This window comes from Pelecanus crispus, chromosome 3 (genome assembly GCF_030463565.1).
Source record: "Pelecanus crispus isolate bPelCri1 chromosome 3, bPelCri1.pri, whole genome shotgun sequence".
NCBI lineage: Eukaryota > Metazoa > Chordata > Aves > Pelecaniformes > Pelecanidae > Pelecanus > Pelecanus crispus.
The window spans coordinates 34,478,532-34,498,568 of NC_134645.1; the positions used below are offsets into that span (position 1 = coordinate 34,478,532).

General features: G+C 42.3%; 2 protein-coding genes across 2 annotated transcripts in view; one reads left to right on the top strand and one right to left on the bottom strand.

Annotated features, from left to right (window-relative positions):
* Positions 1-4,399, bottom strand: part of SPATA17 (spermatogenesis associated 17) — a 102,248-nt gene extending 97,849 nt beyond the window's left edge. The window contains exon 1 of the mRNA XM_075708315.1: positions 4,326-4,399. Within this exon, the coding sequence (XP_075564430.1) occupies positions 4,326-4,393 (68 nt within the window). The 5' untranslated portion in view covers positions 4,394-4,399. The remainder of the gene's footprint in view (positions 1-4,325) is intronic.
* A 450-nt stretch (positions 4,400-4,849) lies between these two features.
* Positions 4,850-20,037, top strand: part of GPATCH2 (G-patch domain containing 2) — a 130,495-nt gene continuing 115,307 nt past the window's right edge. Inside the window, exons 1-2 of the mRNA XM_075708153.1 lie at positions 4,850-4,905; positions 15,240-15,953. Coding sequence (XP_075564268.1) covers positions 4,850-4,905; positions 15,240-15,953 — 770 coding nt within the window. The remainder of the gene's footprint in view (positions 4,906-15,239; positions 15,954-20,037) is intronic.

Sequence of the window (20,037 nt, forward strand, 5' to 3'; positions counted from 1 at the left end):
AGGCATACTCGAAGCAGCATCTGATGTATAGATGCTACAGTAGATAAAATTAGGTTCTGGAATGAGTAAGTGATAAAATTGTTTAACACTTAAAATAAGAGAATGCACTAACAGATGCTGTATATTCTAATGTTTATCTTGACAGTGTATTTTTCAAGGTGCAGGCTTATGGCATTTTTGCGTTGTGCCATCATTGGTCAAGTTGTTCCCTAGAAAGGTGCTTTCCCTAAAAAGACACAGTCAGTTTAGGAGACCTTATACTTCTGACGTAAACAAAGTTCTGCATAAAGCATGACAGGAACATTACTGAGATCAGAAAAATGTTACTAAGATCAGGTAAACCTGTCTAACCACAACCAACAGGCAAGATACTATTGTCATCAACCCACCCTAATTTTTAATGGAACAGGTGTAGAGTCCTAAAATAGCAAATGCATTTTGAAAGATAAAGGAAGTTTTCTAATTTTGGGATATGCTTTAAGGCGCTTCAGTTACTGTCTTCTTCCTGCAGCAGTAATTGCTAGCAAGAGTACTGTGTTGGGTTTGTGTGGCAAGGTTTTGGGGGGGAAGGGGAGGCTCAGGGGTGGCTTCTGTGGGAAGCTGCTAGAAGATTCCCCTATGGCTGATACAGCCAATGCCAGTCAGCTCCAAGACGGACCTGCTGCTGGCCAAGGCCAAGCCAATCAGCAACAGTGGTAGCACCTCTGGCATAACATATTTAAGAAGGGGAAACAAAAAACCCCAATAGGACACAAACTGCAGCTGGAGTGAGAATATGTGAGAGGAACACCTCTGCAGACACCAAGGTCAGTGAAGAAGGAGGGGAGGAGGTGCTCCAGGCACCAGAGCAGAGATTCCCCTCCAGCCCGTGGTGAAGACCATGGTGAGGCAGGCTGTCCCCCTGCAGCCCGTATCTGCTCCATGGTGGAGCAGATATCCCCCTGCAGCCCATGGAGGACCCCATGCCGGAGCAGGTGGATGTGCCCGGAGTAGGCACACACCCCATGGGAAGCCTGCACTGGAGCAGGCTCCTGGCAGGACCTGTGGAGAAAGAGGAGCCCATGCTGGAGCACGTTTGCTGGCAGGACTTGTGACCCTGTGGGTCACTCCACCATGCTGGAGCAGTCTGCTCCTGAAGGACTGCGCTCTGTGGAAGGGACCCATGCTGGAGCAGTTCGTGAAGACCTGTAGCCCGTGGGAAGGACCCACATTGGAGAAGTTCATGGAGGACTGTCTCCCAAGGGAGGGACCCCATGCTGGAGCAGGGGAAGAGTGTGAGGAGTCCTCCCCTGAGGAGGAAGGAGCGGCAGAGACAACGTGTGATGAACTGACTGCAACCTCCGTTCCCTGTCCCCCTGCGCTGCCTGGGGGGAGGAGGTAGAAAATTCAGAAGTGAAGTTGAGCCTGGGAAGAAGGGAGGGGTTGGGGGGAAGGTGTTTTAACATTTAGTTTTTATTTCTCATTATCCTGCTCTGATTTGATTGGCAATATATTAAATTAATTTTCCCCAAGTCGAGTCTGTTTTGCCCATGATGGTAATTGGTGAGTGATCTCTCCCTGTCCTTTATCTTGACCCACGAGCTTTTCATTATATTTTCTCTCCCCTGTCCAGCTAAGGAGGGGATTGATAGAGCGGCTTTGGTGGGCACCTGGCGTCCAGCCAGGGTCAACCCACCACAAGTACTTAGTTCTCACCAGGGTTGCTTTAAGTCAAGCTGCTCGGGAGGGTCTGTGTGTTGTAGATGTTCTACAGAATTCTGCTTTTAGGTCTTGATAGATAGGTGAAGAAAGAACTGTTTTTCTTTTGTGTTAAAAAGTGTTTGACACACATGGAACGAAATCCTGCATGTCTTACCCTTGGAGGTATTTGCAAACAGGGCAACTCATACAAAAAAAGGTAAATACTTGGTAATCTATACTCTTCTGCACCTTCTGATGCTTCAGATCAGCTCAGATCTTTTGGGGAATCTGGTATTTCATTGATGAATACTGACTTTATAGAGTAAGTAACCGCATTTTTACAGTATCGTGTATTTTTATCTGAATGCTCTCAAGTTATTTGTGAATGATGAGTGACTGCACAGATTACACTGACTCATGTGCTCACAGCATCCCAGATTTGGCAATTTTAACAGATCTATTACATTATGTAGATAAAGCATAGTTCTGAAAGGGAAATTAAAGCTGTTGCCTGACTTCAAAATACAAATACTTCAAAAATACTTCAAAGACCACTGCAAATTTGACACATTTTAATGCCCAAAACTTACTTAAGTTTAAAATTTAAATAAGGATCTACCAAAATATCTAAACAAGATATTCTGATTTGTTTCAGGGGTTTACTGACAGCTATGTTGAAGTAGTCCAAGATTTTCACCCTAAAGAAAAAAGATCAGATTACTGATCAGCCCTTCAGTTGCTGAGCTGGACTGTTTGAAGCCTCTCATTTAAATTCTCAGCTAAAAATCTGAATTTCAAGAAGCTGATGGATTATACCCTATTCTTAAAAGGGAAACAATTCATTTTTTGGAAGCTCTGCCAAAAAACAAATCCCCAAACATCAAGCATGCTGCCCTCCAATGGATTTCCATGTCTGGCTCAGCCTGCTCTTTCTAACCTGAAATATGTGAAATACAAGCATAGTCTTCTGTAACTGATGCTCGTTTAGTGAGCTGCTGTGTGTATAGCCACAAGAGTATGAGCTAAAGTTTGGGGAAGAGCAGGACAACACAACACTTCATAGGCAGGCAGGACTTGAACTCAGTGTAACTTTTAGCAATGTTTGGGAGCTTTGTTATTCATGCTAATGATGTTGTAATTGGATTCTAAAACAAATTATTCATTAATTAATAAAGAAAAAAACCTGCTACAACTATGCTAAATATGCTTTTTTTTTTCCTGTTTGAGTATTAGCATTACACGTACAGCAGCAGCAACAATACAGTTGAATAAAAGGGTTTACGGGACCAATCTATGCAATATTAAAATAGGTCTTAAAACATTTTATTTCCTAAAATCTGATCTGGTAAAAGTTAGCCACCACTATCTTAGCAGTCAAAAAACTCAGCAGCACAAACTGTCCCAGTCCGTGAAGAGAAGGGTAACAGGTGATCTAATCGATCAGCCCACCGCTCTCTACGTGGGACATTTTTGATCTTTAGTAGAATAAACATCTCCCTAACTCAGTGGAGAAAGACAAAACACGTCCCATAATCTAAATCTTGAGTCCCAAAACTCAAGCCGCATAATCTAATTGAGAAATGAAGCTCAGTTTTAAACAGTTTGGATAATAAACATCAACACGCTCTCAGAAGGGGGTTCTCTGTCAATTAACAAAAAAAAAAAAAAAAAAAAGAATGAAAAAGTGGTGCCTTTCAACAGGATAAAGTAAACGTCCACTAAAAGTTACAGATTTGAGCCACGAGAGCAGGGGCTCACGGCTTGCGTGCCGCTCCGTGGAGCTCAGTATGAGCGAGCCTCTGGGAAAGGCTCCGGGGGCGGGCGGGAGAGGGGAGGGAGGCTCCTGGGGAGGGAGAGGGGAAAGCTCCGGGCGTGGGACAGAGGGAGGCTCCTGGGGAGGGAAAGGGGAAGGCTCCAGGGGCGGGAGAGGGGAGGCTCCTGGGGAGGGAGAGGGGAAGGCCGGCTCCTGGGGCGGGACAGGGGAAGGCTCCAGGGGCGGGAGAGGGGAGGCTCCTGGGGAGGGAGAGGGGGAGGGAGGCTCCTGGGGCGGGGCAGGGGAAGGCTCCGGGGGCGGGAGAGGGGGAGGCTCCTGGGGAGGGAGAGGGGAAGGCCGGCTCCTGGGGTGGGACAGGGGAGGCTCCTGGGGCGGGTGAGGGGAGGCTCCTGGGGAGGGACAGGGCGAGGCTCCTGGGGCGGGAGAGGGGAGGGAGGCTCCTGGGGTGGGACAGGGGGAGGCTCCTGGGGCGGGCGAGGGGAGGGAGGCTCCTGGGGAGGGACAGGGCGAGGCTCCTGTGGCGGGAGAGGGACCGAGCTCGCGAGGCTCAGCGCCGCTCGGGAGTTTCCAGAGGCTCCTTCTGCTTCAAAATTAGCAGGGGGCGGGAGAAGAGCGGGACAGCGGCTATTTCCAGTGCATAAACGGACCCCTTAAAGAAACCGTGCTGCTGCCATCAGGTCTCCTCAGATCACTCTAGCAATATTTTTTGGGGGGAAAGGGATGCTCTCGGGAGGGGTTTTAAAGCTGAACCGTTTTCAGCGGGAGTGCCCGCCACCTCGTTGCCGGGGGAGAGCGGGGGCTGCCCGCCCCGCCAGCCCCAGCCCAGCATGAGGAGGTGCGTCCCGCCACACCACCGGCACGACGCGGTTACCTGTTCCTACGGAAATACTCCTCCCGCAGCCCCGATAGCCTCGCCTGAAGCCGGGCCAGGGCGGCCATACTCCCTCCCTCCTCCCAGCCCTCCCGACGCCGCCACCATGGCAACCGGGCCGTACCACTCCGCGCGGGCGCGGGGGTGGCACTCCCCAATGCAGCCCTGCCGGCAGGGAACGGCGGGGCACCGGCGGCAGCGGGAGCCCGAGGAGCGGGATCGGAACAGAATTCGGGACAAGATGAGGGGTGCAGAAGGGGACGCGGCGCCCCTGGGCCGCCGCCCGGAGAGGGAGGGCAAGAGGCGAGATGGTCGCGCCCGGCTTCCTCCCGGTGCCGCAGCTGCTTCCGGGCTCTCATCATGGGGGACTGAGGAGCAGCGCTGGCCGCCCGCGTCCTCCCCTCCCGGCCCTCGCCCGCCAGCCCCCGGCGCTGCCGCCGGCCCCCGCCCCGTCTCCCCTTGGCCCAGTCTCTGCGAAGTGGCGCCAGCCTCCCCGGGGAGCGGCCGGGGGAGGCGCCGGGTTCATGTTCCGGGTCGCTGAGCCTACCCCGACCCGAGCTCAGGCGGCGAGAAAGAACTGGTAAAGCCCAGGCCCGGGGGGCGCGCTGGGAGGGCCGGGGGGCGCCGAGGCCGCTCGGCGGGGCCGCCCGCAGGCCCGGGGAGGGGAGGGGGGGGGGCGTCTCCGCCGCCCGCTTGCCCTCTCGTGGGGGCGGTGCCGGTATTTGGGGGAGGGGATCGGAAACACCATCTCCGCGCCGTGTGCGAGGCTTGGAAACGTGGGGGCGAGTGGTGCCCCTGCTCCGGCCGGCCCTCCCCGCTGCCCGGCGGCCTGCCAGGCCTTTCCCGGCCTGCGACCCCCGCTGCTGCCGGGTACGTGGTGGGAGGGATAGCGCTGCTTTGCGCCCAAGGCCTTCGGGGGAAGAGGGGTTGGAGGCCTGGCAGGTGCCACTGGCCGCGTTTATAAGCAAGCAGTGGGCTGGAGCAAGAAACTTCCTTTCGTTGCTAAAAAAGGGCAGCAGGCAAACTGTAAATCAAAACTTTTGTCACAGGCTTATTCAGTTTTTTGTATGTGTTTGGTTTTTTTCTGATTGTGGCAGACCCTCTCAGGCCTAAACCCTTTGCAGTGTGTGCTGCAGAAACAATCGGTTGGTGTGGTTGCTACTCTGAAGCTTTTTTGTTGCAAACCAAGAATCAACAAGTGCGGCTGTAGCCGATGAGCAAGAAAAGTATGGGTCGTTCTACATGCAATATAGTTCACAGTTTTACTGTTTTTTGTAACTCCATATACTACCACAGTGACCCCAAAAGCCATATTATTTTTATTGTAGAACCGTGAAGAGGGGAAACTGAGTAACAGAATAGAAAAAGGGAAAAGTGAGTTTCGTCAATAGACTGTGAGGTATAAAGAGTGGTAGTGGAGAGACTTGATGGAAGTGAGATGTCCCGAACAACCAGCTGGGAAGCCTTTCGTTTCCTTCATGAAATGTTAGGTATCAACAGATGTGTATTAACTTCTAGTTCATTTCACTTCTATTAATGGAAGTGGAGAGGAGCCTGGCGGGGTTTTGTTTGTGGGGGTTTTCTTCCTGAATGTTGGTAATTTGAGGCTATGTTATGTATACAGACACCTGCCCATAGAGTTCCCAGATCTGAAACAGATTTTCTTTTATGTTTTTCTTTGTTTCTTTTCTGGGGATGGGGAAGAAGAGGAAGGCTTAGCACTCAGTTTTCTTACATAGGAAACTCCATTATTCCTCCACTTCTGCTGACACCACCACTTTCTTCCTGTGGGTGCTTTCATGGCTTCTTTATATTTTTCTAAATGAGAAAGCTTTCAAAGAGGGATTTTATTTGCCCAGAAGATATATATTTGCTAGAATTTTGCTGGTATTGCTAGGCATGTGAATTTGCCTGGTGTAAATGTAACTTTACTTCTGTTGGTGTAGTTTAGAGCACTTCAGAGAATGAGGTATGCTCTAGTGGCAGAAGTATTTTTATTTCAGTATCAATCTTGCATACAGTGGAAACATTGCCTAAGACATTCAAAATTTGTATCTGTACTCTGAGAAAGTTTTCATTACATCCTTAACATGTCATTTGCCTTTAAATTTTCCTATTTTGTGTCCACGTAAAGTAATTTAGTACCAGAGGCTTTAAAAATAGTGTTCAGCAACACAAGGTGTGGGAAGTTGGCATATTCTTCTGTAATTATCATCAGACAGTAATGATTTTGCTTGTGCAAATACACTAGCGAGAGGAATTCAGTACAGAGAGAATTATTGAAATCTTATCTATAGGACTAACTAACAAGATTAGCAGTTCTGAAGGAATATCTGTTAAAAATCTGACTATTCCTCAGAGCCACTCTCTTTTCTTATTGTTATACCTAAGTTATTTCAGAAGCTGTCCATTAAAGGAATCCTGTTTGAGTGAAATGCAGGAATTGTTTTTTTTTTTTATGTCCAATACTTGATGTAGAAAATCAAAAACTTGTTCTTTCTAAAAACATTAAGACCCAAAAGAAGTGAGTAGATTCTGAACAGCTACAGAATAAGAGTGTTCACTTTGGGTGGTAAAGCTCCTCTGAAGCTGAATGTTTTTCATTTATATTATGAATACATGTGACAATTTAGGAATAGTTTGCATTTTGGGTACTTACCAGGCACTCTGATTCTTTTGATAAGGACTTTGGTGCTATAGCGTATTACCATCATATGACAGTTCATGTGATTCTCCACCTTGACAATTAATTATTGAAGTCATACTTCTGAAAAGGGCAAGCATATCGGTGAATGGCAGCAATGGGTTTGCAAGAATTGCTACCTCTCATGATAAACTGCTCCAAATCTCATCTCTGGCTGACAAATTCATTTGTGTTAGAGCCTTACTAAATGCAGTTCATGTCAGCATCTTTCTGACTGTATACCATTGCTCTATACTGAACATTTTCTTACTGTTAAATATGAGTTGATAGTATTTGTTGTGCCTTAGACAAGCAGCAGCTGTAGAAAAGTGAGATGTACTTATTGCAAGTTTGTCTGGCCCTAATTTTTAGGGGGATCAGTTAATAAAATTCCATAATTCCTCAAATACTAATAACTTTTTATTGTATAGGACAAGTGTAAGGAAATTCCAAAACTTGTCTAAAGAAGTTTCTCAAATCCAGAGTTGGTACCAAGAATTGATGTGTAGTATGTGATTGGAGGAATAAAATGTCAATAGTAATTGTATACAATTAAATGCATGGGAGCTGTATATTTGATATAAAAAAGAATTCATAGAAATTTCCAGCAAGTGTAGTAATTACATCTTTCATTGTAGAACAATGACTTTCATAAATTTACAATTTTTTTTAAACTCCCCCTATACTTTTATTGTTTCGTGAAATTGATTTATATACATACATAACTGACTGCAAAAAAAGGAGAGTTGGCATACCTTGAAGATGAGAAATAGCCTGGGATTTTGGGGTTGGTTTTCCCTTGTCAGATATACATGTGCTCCAACATAGGATCCTGACTGGTCTCAAGAGTCCTCAATTCTTGTAATTGTTCACAGTATCGTATATGAAACTCAAAATAATTATGTTTTCTGACGTTTAATTTCTGTTCTGACACATTTTTAAATTTTGTAATATGAAAATCACATTTGTATTAAGTTTTTGCTCTGCATGTCAGATTTACTCTGAATGTGTTGCCAGTATGTTGGCTCTTAGCCTTTACAGGAAGTACTGGGCGGGATCGTCAGAAGTAGAGGAGTACAAGGATTCTCTGTAGCTCAATAGCTAGCTGTTATACCCCCCAGTGATGGCTGGTACAGGGTAGAATGCAGTTTGGTGGTTGTGTAGCTTCGTGTACCTGGTTGTCTGGCAGACAGTGCCTAAGGACGTAAATGGGCGTGGATGTGGAACTGGATGCTTTGTGTCCTCTTGGTGATGGCCATTTGATGACAGCCGAGTTTAGGTAATCTAGGCACAACTTCTGTTTCTGATGTATACCATAAGCTTCTACATAACATAGGTATATGTCGTGGTTTAGCCTCAGCCAGCAACTAAGCACCACGCAGCCACTCGCTCACTCCCCCTACCCCGATGGGATGGGGGAGAGAATCAGAGGAGTAAGAGTGAGAAACACTCCTGGGTTGAGATAAGAACAGTTTAATAATTGAAATAAAGTAAAAGAGTAATGATGATAATAACAATATAATAATAATAATAACAATATACAAAGCAAGTGATGCACAATGCAATTGCTCACCACCCGCCAACCAATACTCAGACAGTTCCCGAGCAGCGATCGCTGCTCCTCGGCCAACCCCCCCCAGTTTATATACTGAGCGTGACGTCATATGGTATGGAATAGCCCTTTGGTCAGTTTGGATCCACTATTCTGGCTGTGCCCCCTCCCAGTTTCTTGTGCACCTGGCAGAGCATGGGAAGCTGAAAAGTCCTTGACTGGCATAAGCAATACTCAGCAACAACTAAAAACATCAGCATGTTATCACCATTCTTCTCCTACTAAATCCAAAACACAGCACTATGCCAGCTACTAGGAAGAAAATTAACTCTATCCCAGCCGAAACCAGGACAGTGTATCAGTTATTTTCTCATCTACCATAGTCTCTTGCTAGCTATTTAGTACTTCTAACTAAGTTGTGTTACTCTGTTTTGCTTTCCCCTTTGTGTAGCCCAAGAACCATGATAGTTCTCTTTTTTTGAATCCATAAATTCTTCAGGCAAGGTGGTGAGATTTATCATCTGCTGCTCCCTCCCAAATACTTGCACATATTCAATCCAGATTTCAGTCACATTGATCAATAAAGCAGAGGTCTTAGAACTAATGTTCCTAAGGCTTTGTGAAAATAACTTCTGAGGTGAAGAAATGGGTTTCAAATTAGTATCTGTCTGAGGATAAAGGTACACTGTGAGTACAGCTGTGTTATGAGACATCAGAGAATCCATATGGGAAAATATTATAGAAAGTCAGGTTTTATAATCACATTGTTCAAGGAACTACTTGATTTTTTTTCTTGTGCTCTTAGCTTGTGACCACGGTGGGTTGTGAAGGCGGCAAAAGTCATGGTTCTCTTTAGAACTGATAAGGCACAGATGCAGCGTAACTTCAGCTGCAAGAAAGCCTGTATCTATTTAACAGGAAAAGGTATAGAACTAGACAGTAAATGTAAATGCAGCTGTCGGTTTAGTAAAAGATACTGCCTTTCCTTAAGAGTTGTGCAACTAAATTAGCTTTCCTGTCAGTGTGTAAGTTTGTTAAATATTTTGTGAGCAGTCAGAGCTCTACATTGTTACATGCTTTAGGTAGAAAGTGAACAAAAATGATACTTGATTTTCACTGAAAAAGTCAGTGCCTATTATTTCCATTAAGAGTTTCAGTACGAATATTAATGCTGAACACAAGCTGTGTGAACTGTTTGGGAGTAGGTGAAAGCAGTTACACTGTTTCCTGCAACAGTGCTTTTATGGTCTGTTCTGGTAAGAGTTAGAGAGGAAATGGGTCAGCCTATGGTGAACTACACTAAAATTGCTTCAGATAAATGTAAAGGTCAGTGTAGGCAAACTAGATTTTCTTATAGTAAAGTAGAATCTTCTCCTAGTTGAAGACATTACAGTTTATTGCTAGCTGTGGGCTGTTGCTGTTAACAGCATTTTTATAGCCTTATGTGAGTCATGCTAAACTATGGCTCAAGTTAATATTTTATGTACCTCAATATGTTGTTCTACATTCCTTATTACAAGCTTTGAAATTTCTCATCTTACTGAATGCAGTTGATACTGGTAATGTCTTTAATACTTCTTGTAGTTATTTTTCAACCTATTTCAAATGCAAATATTTTTGTTACAGTAACATCTGCAGTGCTGATTAAAATTACTTCATAGGTTTGGAATACAAGCTTGACAGCTGGTTGGGAACAATGCAGAAAGTTGCAAAACTGAGTTTGATAAATAATGCTGTAATAGAAGTATACTCTTGAATTTTGGAGATAGGTTTCAGATTAACTGTTCTATCTAGTTGCCGTTGCCATTTTTTTTTCTTCAATTATAGCAAGAGAAATGAGAGCTCCAATAAACTAATCAAAAGAGATTTGTTGGGTTTTCAGGAGGAGTTCGTGTGGATGACTGGCCTGTTGAAAGTGCAATGGGAATAAAAAGCAGAAGTAATATGTGTATTGTATTCTCAGTGTATTACAAAGGAGCTTCCAGTGTCCCAAATAGAATCATAGAATCGTTTAGGTTGGAAAAGACCTTTAAGATCATCCAGTCTGACCATTAACCTAACACTACCAAGTCCACCACTAAACCAGTTAAGGGTAGAGCAGCAATTTCATGTTTCCTGGCTTGGTGGCTGGATTATTTTTTAATGAAAGTAAAACTAGGAATCATTAAGATTGGAAAGGACCTCTAAGATCATCAGTCCAATCATCAACCCAACACCACCATGCCCACTAAATCATGTCCCAAAGTGCCACATCTACACATTTTTTGAACACTTCCAGGGATGGTGACTCCACCACACCTGTTCCAATGCTTGACTACCCTTTCCGTAAAGAAATTTTTCCTAATATCCAATCTAAACCTCCCCTGGCACAGCTTGAGCCCATTTCCTCTCGTCCTATTGCTAACTACTTGGGAGAAGAGACCAACACCCACCTCACTACAACCTCCTTTCAGGTAGTTGTAGTGAGCGATAAGGTCTCCCCTCAACCTCCTCTTCTCCAGACTAAACAACCCCAGTTCCCTCAGCCGCTCCTCATAAGACCTGTGCTCCAGACCCTTCACCAGCTTCATTGCCCTTCTCTGGACATGCTCCAGCACCTCAATGTCTTCCTTGTACTGAGGGGCCCAAAACTGAACACAGAATTCCAGGTGCAGCCTCACCAGTGACAAGCACAGGGGGACGATCACTTCCCTGCTCCTGCTGGCCACACTGTTCCTGATACAAGCCAGGATCCTGTTGGCCTTCTTGGCCACCTGGGCACACTGCTGGCTCATGCTCAGCTGGCTGTCAGCCACCACCCCCAGGTCCTTTTCCACCAGGCAGCTTTCCAGCCACTCTTGCCCAAGCCTGTAGCATTGCATGGGGTTGTTGTGACCGAAGTGCAGGACCTGGCACTTGGCCTTGTTGAACCTCATACAGTTGGCCTCGGCCCATCGATCCAGCCTGTCCACATCCCTCTGCAGCGCCATTCTACCCTCGAGCAGATCGACACTCCCACCCAACTTGGTGTCATCTGCAAACTTACTGAGGGTGCACCCAATCCCCTCATCCAGATCGTTGATAAAGATGTAAAACAAGACTGGCCCCAAAACTGAGCCCTGGGGAACACCGCTCGTGACCGGCTGCCAACTGAACTTAACTCCATTCACCATTACTCTCTGGGCTCGGCCATCCAGCCAGTTTTTTATCCAGCGAAGACTACACCTGTCCAAGCCATGAGCCGCCAGCTTCCTTAGGAGAATGCTGTGGGAGACAGTGTCAAAGGCTTTACTGAAGTCCAGATAGATGATGTCCACAGCCTTTCCTTCATGCGCTAGGCGGGTCACCAGGTTATAGAAGGAGATCAGGTTGGTCAAGCAGGACCTGCCTTTCATGAACCCATGCTGGCTGGGCCCGATCCCCTCTTTGACAACAAGCTTGTTGAGCATATTCAAGATGAGCCACTCCATAATCTTCCCCGGCACCAAGGTCAGGCTGACAGGCCTGTAGTTCCCCGGGTCCTCTTTTTGGCCCTTCTTGTAGATGGGCGTCTCATTTGCAAGCCTCCAGTCATCAGGGACCTCCCCTGTTAACCAGGACTGATGATAGATGATGGAAAGATCAAGTAATTCTCATAATCATCCTAAGGAAACACGTTGAAGTAATTATAATTATTTGTCTGATCTGTCCAGGAGATAATGCAGTTAGAATACAGTTATATTATACATGAGACTATGCCTGTAACTTTTAGGGTAAACAAGGCCACTGCCCTGTACAGATCTTAGTTCAGGACTTGCAATGAAGAGACCGGATAGTAGAAAAGATTAATCGCAGGACTGCATAAGATTCAAGGTTGCGGTCTGAATGAAAGTAAGTGCCTTACTGGTCGGGGCCTTTTAAGAACCATATTGCCATTTTACTTCAAAAACACTTAAGGGTGTTCACTCCTCTTGAGTTTCATCTTTTGATCTGGCACCATCTATATTGACAATATTATTGGGGGGAATTGAAGGCAAGTTTGCATCAGATATATAAATCCAAGCTGGTTATATTGTGTTTGATCTTGAAGTATTTCATAGAACTAAGGCAACTTTACCACTATGCTTATGCCGTTATCTGGAGTAAATTGGTATGTCCACTCTAGGAGCTACATTGATTTTAGCGATACAGTTATTCAAATTGATCAAATTAATCATAAATTATGGTGTAAGACATGAGTGTCCCTGTCTTTTCTTTCCCTTTTACTTTGTGCTGCAGGACAGTATATATGCTAGCTCACATTCTGGCATGTTAGCAGAACCTGTTTGTTTTGAGAGCTGAATGTAGGTTTAAGCCTACTCGTTCAGTTTTAGGTGCACCTCTACTTCTGTCAGTTCGCTATAAATGTGAAAGCCTGTGGCAGAAGGGCTGGGCAGGCAGCTGGGGGAATTGATGTCTCAAATTAACCCAGATAAATGTATTGGAGTTTGTTCGAGTCTTATAGCTCCTGTTATATTAGCACAGAAATATTAGAAAGTCCCTTAAACCTCAAGGCCATCTCACTTCTGGTATGTGCACCTGTGAGGATAGCTGTCTTTATGGGTGTTTAACAATAAGGCTAAAGGGGCTAGTGCCCTCCCTGTTGTGCAATTATACCTACGGAGAAACATGGGTTAATATATGTATTTATGTGTCATGCGTAGAAACCTTGTATATACCTGGACTTGCCTCTACTGGTCGTTGAAATTCCTACTACACAAGCAAAAAAACCAAGCACAAACCAAACACCATCCCCTACCCTCCACAAAACCACCCACAGTAATTGAAACTTTGAAAACTGGAAGTAAAAATTAGTTTTAAATCGTTTGATGCCACATGTCTCTAGAAGTAGTTTCTGGGTTAACTGGCTACCATTTTTCTCTTTCTCTCTGGATTTTCAGAAAATCATTGCTTCATTTGAATGCTTTTTCTACTGTGTTTCTTCTCTTGCTTCTGAGAAGTACTTTGTGTGTGATTTTGGAGGTTTTGATTCTTGTGAACCAAATGGATTAAGGATTCTTCCAGAGCTATCTCACCCCTTACAAGATAATATGATGATTCTGCTCTACTAAGAGCCAAAGAAAACATTAGGTTAAGAGGGAGCAATGGGACTAGAGATTACAGCAGGATAGAAAAAGAGGTATGAGAAATAAATGCAAGTGACACAGTAGTTTCAGGAATTCAAAATGAGCTTGTGTTTCTACCACTCTCTGTGCTTTTCGTGATCTTGCAATTGAAACATTTGAAGTAAGTATTTCTGAAAATGGTTTAAAAGGAGAATATATAATTTCTTTAGGTAAGATATTTCATGACCAGCTTGGATTTGTTCTTAAACAGGCTCTTCAGTTCCCCCAGTAATATTTAAAATTTGTGTACTTTACGGTCATGACTGTCCATTCAGCCATCACCATTAAGTATCTTTAACATTGGCGTTTGTGGTAAGTCAGAGAGGGAACCCACGTGCTATGTATCTAGATTTTCTCTACATCTACAAGTCCTCTCGTATGGGTAGAAAACCATTTGTTCATTCCTCCATCAATTTATATTGGAAAACAAAGTGAAGAGTCTTGCTTTCAAACATCCTCTACATAATTTACTGTCATCCATATTTATCAGTTGGTGTAATGTAGTAAAGAGCATGAACATTATTGTCTGCTTTACCTCAATGAAAGGGGTCTTCTGATGCTTTCATGTGAGAATCTGATTGCTGTGTTTACAGAGAAGGTTCACAGCCTTCAGAGAAGGATTAGAGTTCAGCAGCAATCATGTAATGTTTTCTCTTCTTTTTGTAATTCTGTTCATGTGAGTGTGGGGGAACTTCCCAAAGCATACTGAGTTGAAGACATGCTAAATGCTAGTGAAATTTGAGGACGCAAAAGCAAAACGTTTAAAAGGATAAGGCCTTAATCAGACACTCTGTGTGTTTAGGGACATTTTTCCTTAAACAAGTGTGTGATTCTATGGATGTGAGTGCCTACATGTGGTGAGAAGCTTTGCATTTAATGCTCGTATTCTCTCAACTTAATATCACTCCACTGAACCAGTATTTTAAAAAAAAAATCAACGAGATATCAGGCATTTAGAAAGACAGAATTAGTTGCTATTAAAAAAAAAGTTATATATTATCAAAGAATTACTGTTTTAACTTCATTTTGGCATTTAGGCATCATCAAGAGATAATTATCCTTAAAAATATTTTATCATAATGACAACTCTTAAACAGAACTCCCTAATGTACTATCAAAGAGGAATATTATGTATTCCATTTCCCATTCATAAATTTAAAATGTGCTCTCTACCTGCAGTTATAGTTTTTGTTGATACTCTCGCCATGCGGAATCCCTGAAAAACATAAAAGTGTGATGAGGTGAGTTAAAACCAAGCAATAATAGCAAGGTCAAAAACAAATGGGGTGAAAAAACCCCAACTCACTCTTCTTTCCAAGACAGAAATTTGGGAAGATTCCTTTTAAGAGGAGTGTATGCTGATGTGTTGCAAATTGCCTGGGACTGGTTGGCAAGGCTTTATCTATCAGCAGAAATACAATAATCTTTATAGGATGGACATTAAGACTACCTTGTCTGAAGTGAGTAAAATAATTTTGGCAGGTAATAGAGTTTATGCTTAACACTTCAGATTCATATGTTGTTTTCTTCTGTGTTTTTTTTCTCAAAATACATAGGCATTTCAGTAGGACTATGGAGGAGCTGGTTCACGATCTAGTCTCAGCACTGGAAGAAAGTTCAGAGCAAGCCAGAGGAGGTTTTGCTGATACTGGAGATCATTCTCGAAGTGTGTCCTGTCTTCTAAAGCGACAGGCAAGGAAAAGGAGGGGACGAAAAAGACGTTCATTTACCACCCATCATCCCTGGGAGACTGGTCACTGCTTAAGTGAAGGTTCTGATTCCAGTTTAGAAGAATCAAACAAAGACTACAGGGATAATCATGCTAATAAGAAAGACCACAGTGACTCTGATGACCAGTTGTTGGTTGCTAAACGTAGGCCTTCCTCAAACTTAAATAACATTAGAGGCAAAAGACCTCTGTGGCATGAACCAGATTTGGCTGTTGACAGTTTGGGAAACAGAACTTTGCGCAGGAGAAGAAAGGTAAAACGAATGGCAATAGACCTGCCGTCAGAAGTGTCTAATGCACGGACAATAACTCAACAGCAGGATAACAGCAGAGATCAAGAAATGGATGATGACAATAGATCATACCAACACCAAGAGATTTCTAAGAGCAAAGTGAAAAAAAGAAAAGTAGCTGCAGCTCGACAAGGACCGGAAATCTTGGATGAAGGAGTAGTTATAGAAAATGAAGAAGTGAGTCAAGCAAATAAGGACAAAATGGAGTATGAGGAGCAAAAAGGCTCCGATGAGAACATGAGTGACAGGTTATTCTTTCTCTTCTTTTTTACAGAAACTTCGGATAATATTTGTTTGCTTTTATTACTGTTGATTGTATTGGGAATCTTTGTATTTTTCTTTAATTCCAGATTTAAAATGCTGGCAGGAATAGTATCTGTTTTAACAAGTCACTTTTTTTTTTAAAGTCCACTATTTTTAATATATATGAGTTGATCAGGTTAAGGAATTCAATATAAAATAGAGAGTCATGTAGCAGAGGAATAACCAAGAAAACAGTTTCTTGAAATAATACATTCAAACTGCTTCAAGATTAAGAATGACAAAATATACAAATGATTAATATGTTTTTTTCTGGGTATTTCAACTGGTGACAGTTCTCAGACAAAAATTAAGGTTTTTTTTCCAATTTCTAGACTTTGGTGCTTTGATTGTTATCTCTCTTCATCAGAAAGGTTGTCAGTGTTTAGAGTCACCATTTAGACAGTATGTTCTTATGTGTCATGGGCATAAAAAGTCTGCAGGTTGCCAAGGATATACATCATTTACGAAATGCAAAAACCAATTTACAGTTCAGAAACACCTGAGCTTACCATTAGAAAAATGGAGGAATGATGACCCTTTGGCAGTACACCTCATCCATCCATTCCAGACAGCAGTCATACTATAATGGTAATTGTTTCCAAAGTACTATTTTGACAACACAGTAAGGTGTAAGTCATTTTTCCACCATACACAAGGGATGTTACCTGCAGGGCCTGGTAAGCTTGATTATGTTTATCCCATGTGCCTGGTTCTGAATGCAGAACTGTCAACAAGAAAGGCTTATACTAAACTACATAATTTTGGTCAGTTGCTTGACAGCACTAGTATCCCTGGGTTTTTTGTAGGCATTTTATCTATAAACTGTTAAGCCTTTTCCTTACTGAAGAGGTAAAAGTTAGATCCAGAGAGTACCCAGGGGTTTTGATCAGAGCAGACAGATTGGTTACTGTAATAACAGCAGTATTAGTAAGTGACCAACTCCAGTTATTGTTGGATAAGTTCTTGTAAGTCATTTTATTACGTGCTAGTTTTGTCCCTCACCTGTGCACAATAAGTAGCTGAAAGAGCAATATGAATCATGAGTCTTAAAGATTGTTACTAATTTCTTAATTACCAGAGCAGGAGCAGTCCTTTAAGGCAGCCACTTTAACTTCAGACATCTCACTTCGACATGACAGACAGGAGTGTGTGTTGTCAGGAAGCCTTTAGAAAACTTCCTTCTTCTTTGATGATACCGGGAATCTGTTCCTCCAAGTTTGGTACCTAAGGACAGATGGTTAAAAATTTCCTTAGAGCTAGGAACCATTGCATATTTTACATGTCCGTATTCTTGGCGCTTTTTTATGTATAACAGATTTTCTGTTATGCTACAAGGGTAACAGTTCTCCAACTCAAAAATTCTGTATCTAATTTTTGGGTGGAGAGAAGAGTGATCAATGCAAAAATCCTCTTGTAGACTCCCAAAACTGTGCTACCTCCAGGTCAGTCTGAATATCTTTTTATTTTTTCACAAAAGAAACATTGATTTTAAAAATCATCTTCCTCTTCAAAATGCTTAATGTTTTGTTACACTGAATGCTGTCATTTTTCAAATCGTACTTCAAATGTTTATCTCTGGCCCCAATAAATGGCCTTTAAAGCCATTCTCATCTTCATTCTCATGAGAAGATTCTCATCTTCTGCTCGTGCACATCATTGCGTGATGGTCTGTCATTCTACCGAATTTCTTGCAGTGGTCATCTGTACTAAAAGGTTTGGAAACCAGAGGATTAGAAAATTTGCGTTCCATAATGTGATTAAAAATCCACCATATCTAAGCCTCTCAGGTGCATACTGTATCTGAATATTTTGTATGTGAATAATTTTAACTGGTTTTAAACTAGCTTTACTTAAATGCAATAGTGCCTCTATTGTTTGAGAACATTTAGCCAGAAGATTCAGAAACAACTAGCCAACTCTGTTCCTAAGAATATATTCTAAAAGTAAAAGCTGATATTTTAAAAGGGAACATGAGTTTTGTAAGATTGCACAAGATATGGAGAGATAACAAAGCGTATTGATAAGACTCATGCTTCAGCAACACTTGTTGGAAGGGGCAAAATAAAAAGTATACAAAGCTTCTCTAATCTCGTACATTTGTGTGCATACAGCTTAATTATTCCAAAAAAAAAGAGATTAATCTCTTAGAAGTTCAGTTTTTAAAAACAAAGCAAAGCCATTAATTTTTAACGGGAGTTAAATTGCTTGGATCTAAAACTGGTGAGGAGAAGTTTTCAGTGTATACATGAAATTACTTTAAAATAACATAACATATATTTGAAGCACACATTAAAACTGCTAAGTGGCACTTCTTTTGCACTTTTATCTGTGTGTGTTCAAACACCAAACACAACAATAACCCTTTAAGTGTAGGGTTCAGGAGTAGTAGTAGGAGTCTTCAAGCTCTTAAAATGTCAGCATCTAAAGGATCCCAAAGATAAATTCCTGTGAGGTTGGTTTTGAGCATGGGAAATTAGATTTTCATGATCAGAGTCTGTTGTTTGCTCATTCTTTATCCTCAATGCTTAGCACCTTGGCCAGTTTCAGCCAAATTTGCCAATGCATGGAGTTCTGGATAATATTTAATTCCTGCAAGCTTTCACAATTGTTTGCATTTTAGGTGACTAAATAGAGGATAAATCTCAATTGCCCCTTTTGAAAGAGAGCAGCAGTGAAGCTCGGACCTTTAATAATGCCAGAGACGCCCACCCACCAGCCTGGCAGTCAGTGCGAGTACAGTAGCTGGTCAGTTCTTGGGGACAGGCTTGGTTAGTAAACAAAGGTCACAAGTCTCTTATGAAACCAAGGTATGGGACAGTCTGCTACTAATAGTAACTAATAATAAAACTTATTTCTTCTTTGTTTCCACAAATGTGTAAGTAAAGCTGTGAAAGCGTTTTGGGTAGCAGAGCTGTTCCTTCCAAGTTTTTGCTTGCCTACCCTATTTTATAGGACTAAAAGGAATCTGCGGCCTTTTTTCTTTTTCCTGGAAGTCTTGCTGGGAGCAGAATTCTCATTACAAAGCCAAGGAATTAGCAATATACAGTGCAAAATTATATTAAAACTGGAAATAAATTCCATCATAACAGCTTTCATGTACTTAGATATTAATGTATTAATTCCAGAGGTCTTGAATTTATTCAGTGAAATGACTGCCATGTAGCAATTATCTCAGCTGTAATCCCTCCCTTATTTGACTGTGGTCTGAGGAGAATGAACACTGTGGCTGCCATGGATATACCAGTGTTATGGTTTGTTTTTTTTTTTTTTTAAAAAAAACCCAAAACATTATTATGTGTCATTTCGAAAATTTCAGGTGGTTATGTTTTCATGAACTAGCTAGTCCTTTGGTAAGAATTATTGCACAATTAAAATATATTTTTTAAAAAAATAAAAAAAAAAAGGAGACTTTTCAAAATTGAAAATTTTGGTGGGGAAAGTGGCTGAAATACTGAGGTTGAAAGGATTTCATAACTTTTATTTTAAAATAAAAAAATGAATAGGAAGAATCTGTGAAAAGGGGATGTTTTTTCTTGGAGATGTATGATGTAAAATTGTGCACAATGAAATGTAAGGACAGAAAAGCCATCTGTGTTGTAAGTGAAGTGAGGATGGATGCTTGCTAGAAAGAAGTTACTAGCATTTGCAACACTAGGATGTTCAAATTTTGGTCTCCCCCATGAAAGATGGTTCTGTTCTCATTGCATGCTTGTCATCTTTCTTCTGCTTAGGGCAGTTGTGCAGGTGCTTAAGTCTGTTCTGACTATATTACGTGTAAAATATGATGTAAGTATTGCTTATACAGTAAGAATATGGAAAAGCAAAAGATACAGCAAAAATTAAGAAAACTTGATCTTTAAACACAGAGCTGTATATGTATTTTTTAAAAAAATCACTGCTTTGTGTCTCCTGATACCATATTGTGTTTCAAATCCTCCCAGAGGAAGATACAAAAAAAAAGTATGTACTTGTTAAACACAAATTAGAATGATTTTATATAATCCACATTACAAGCTTTAAAAAAATTGA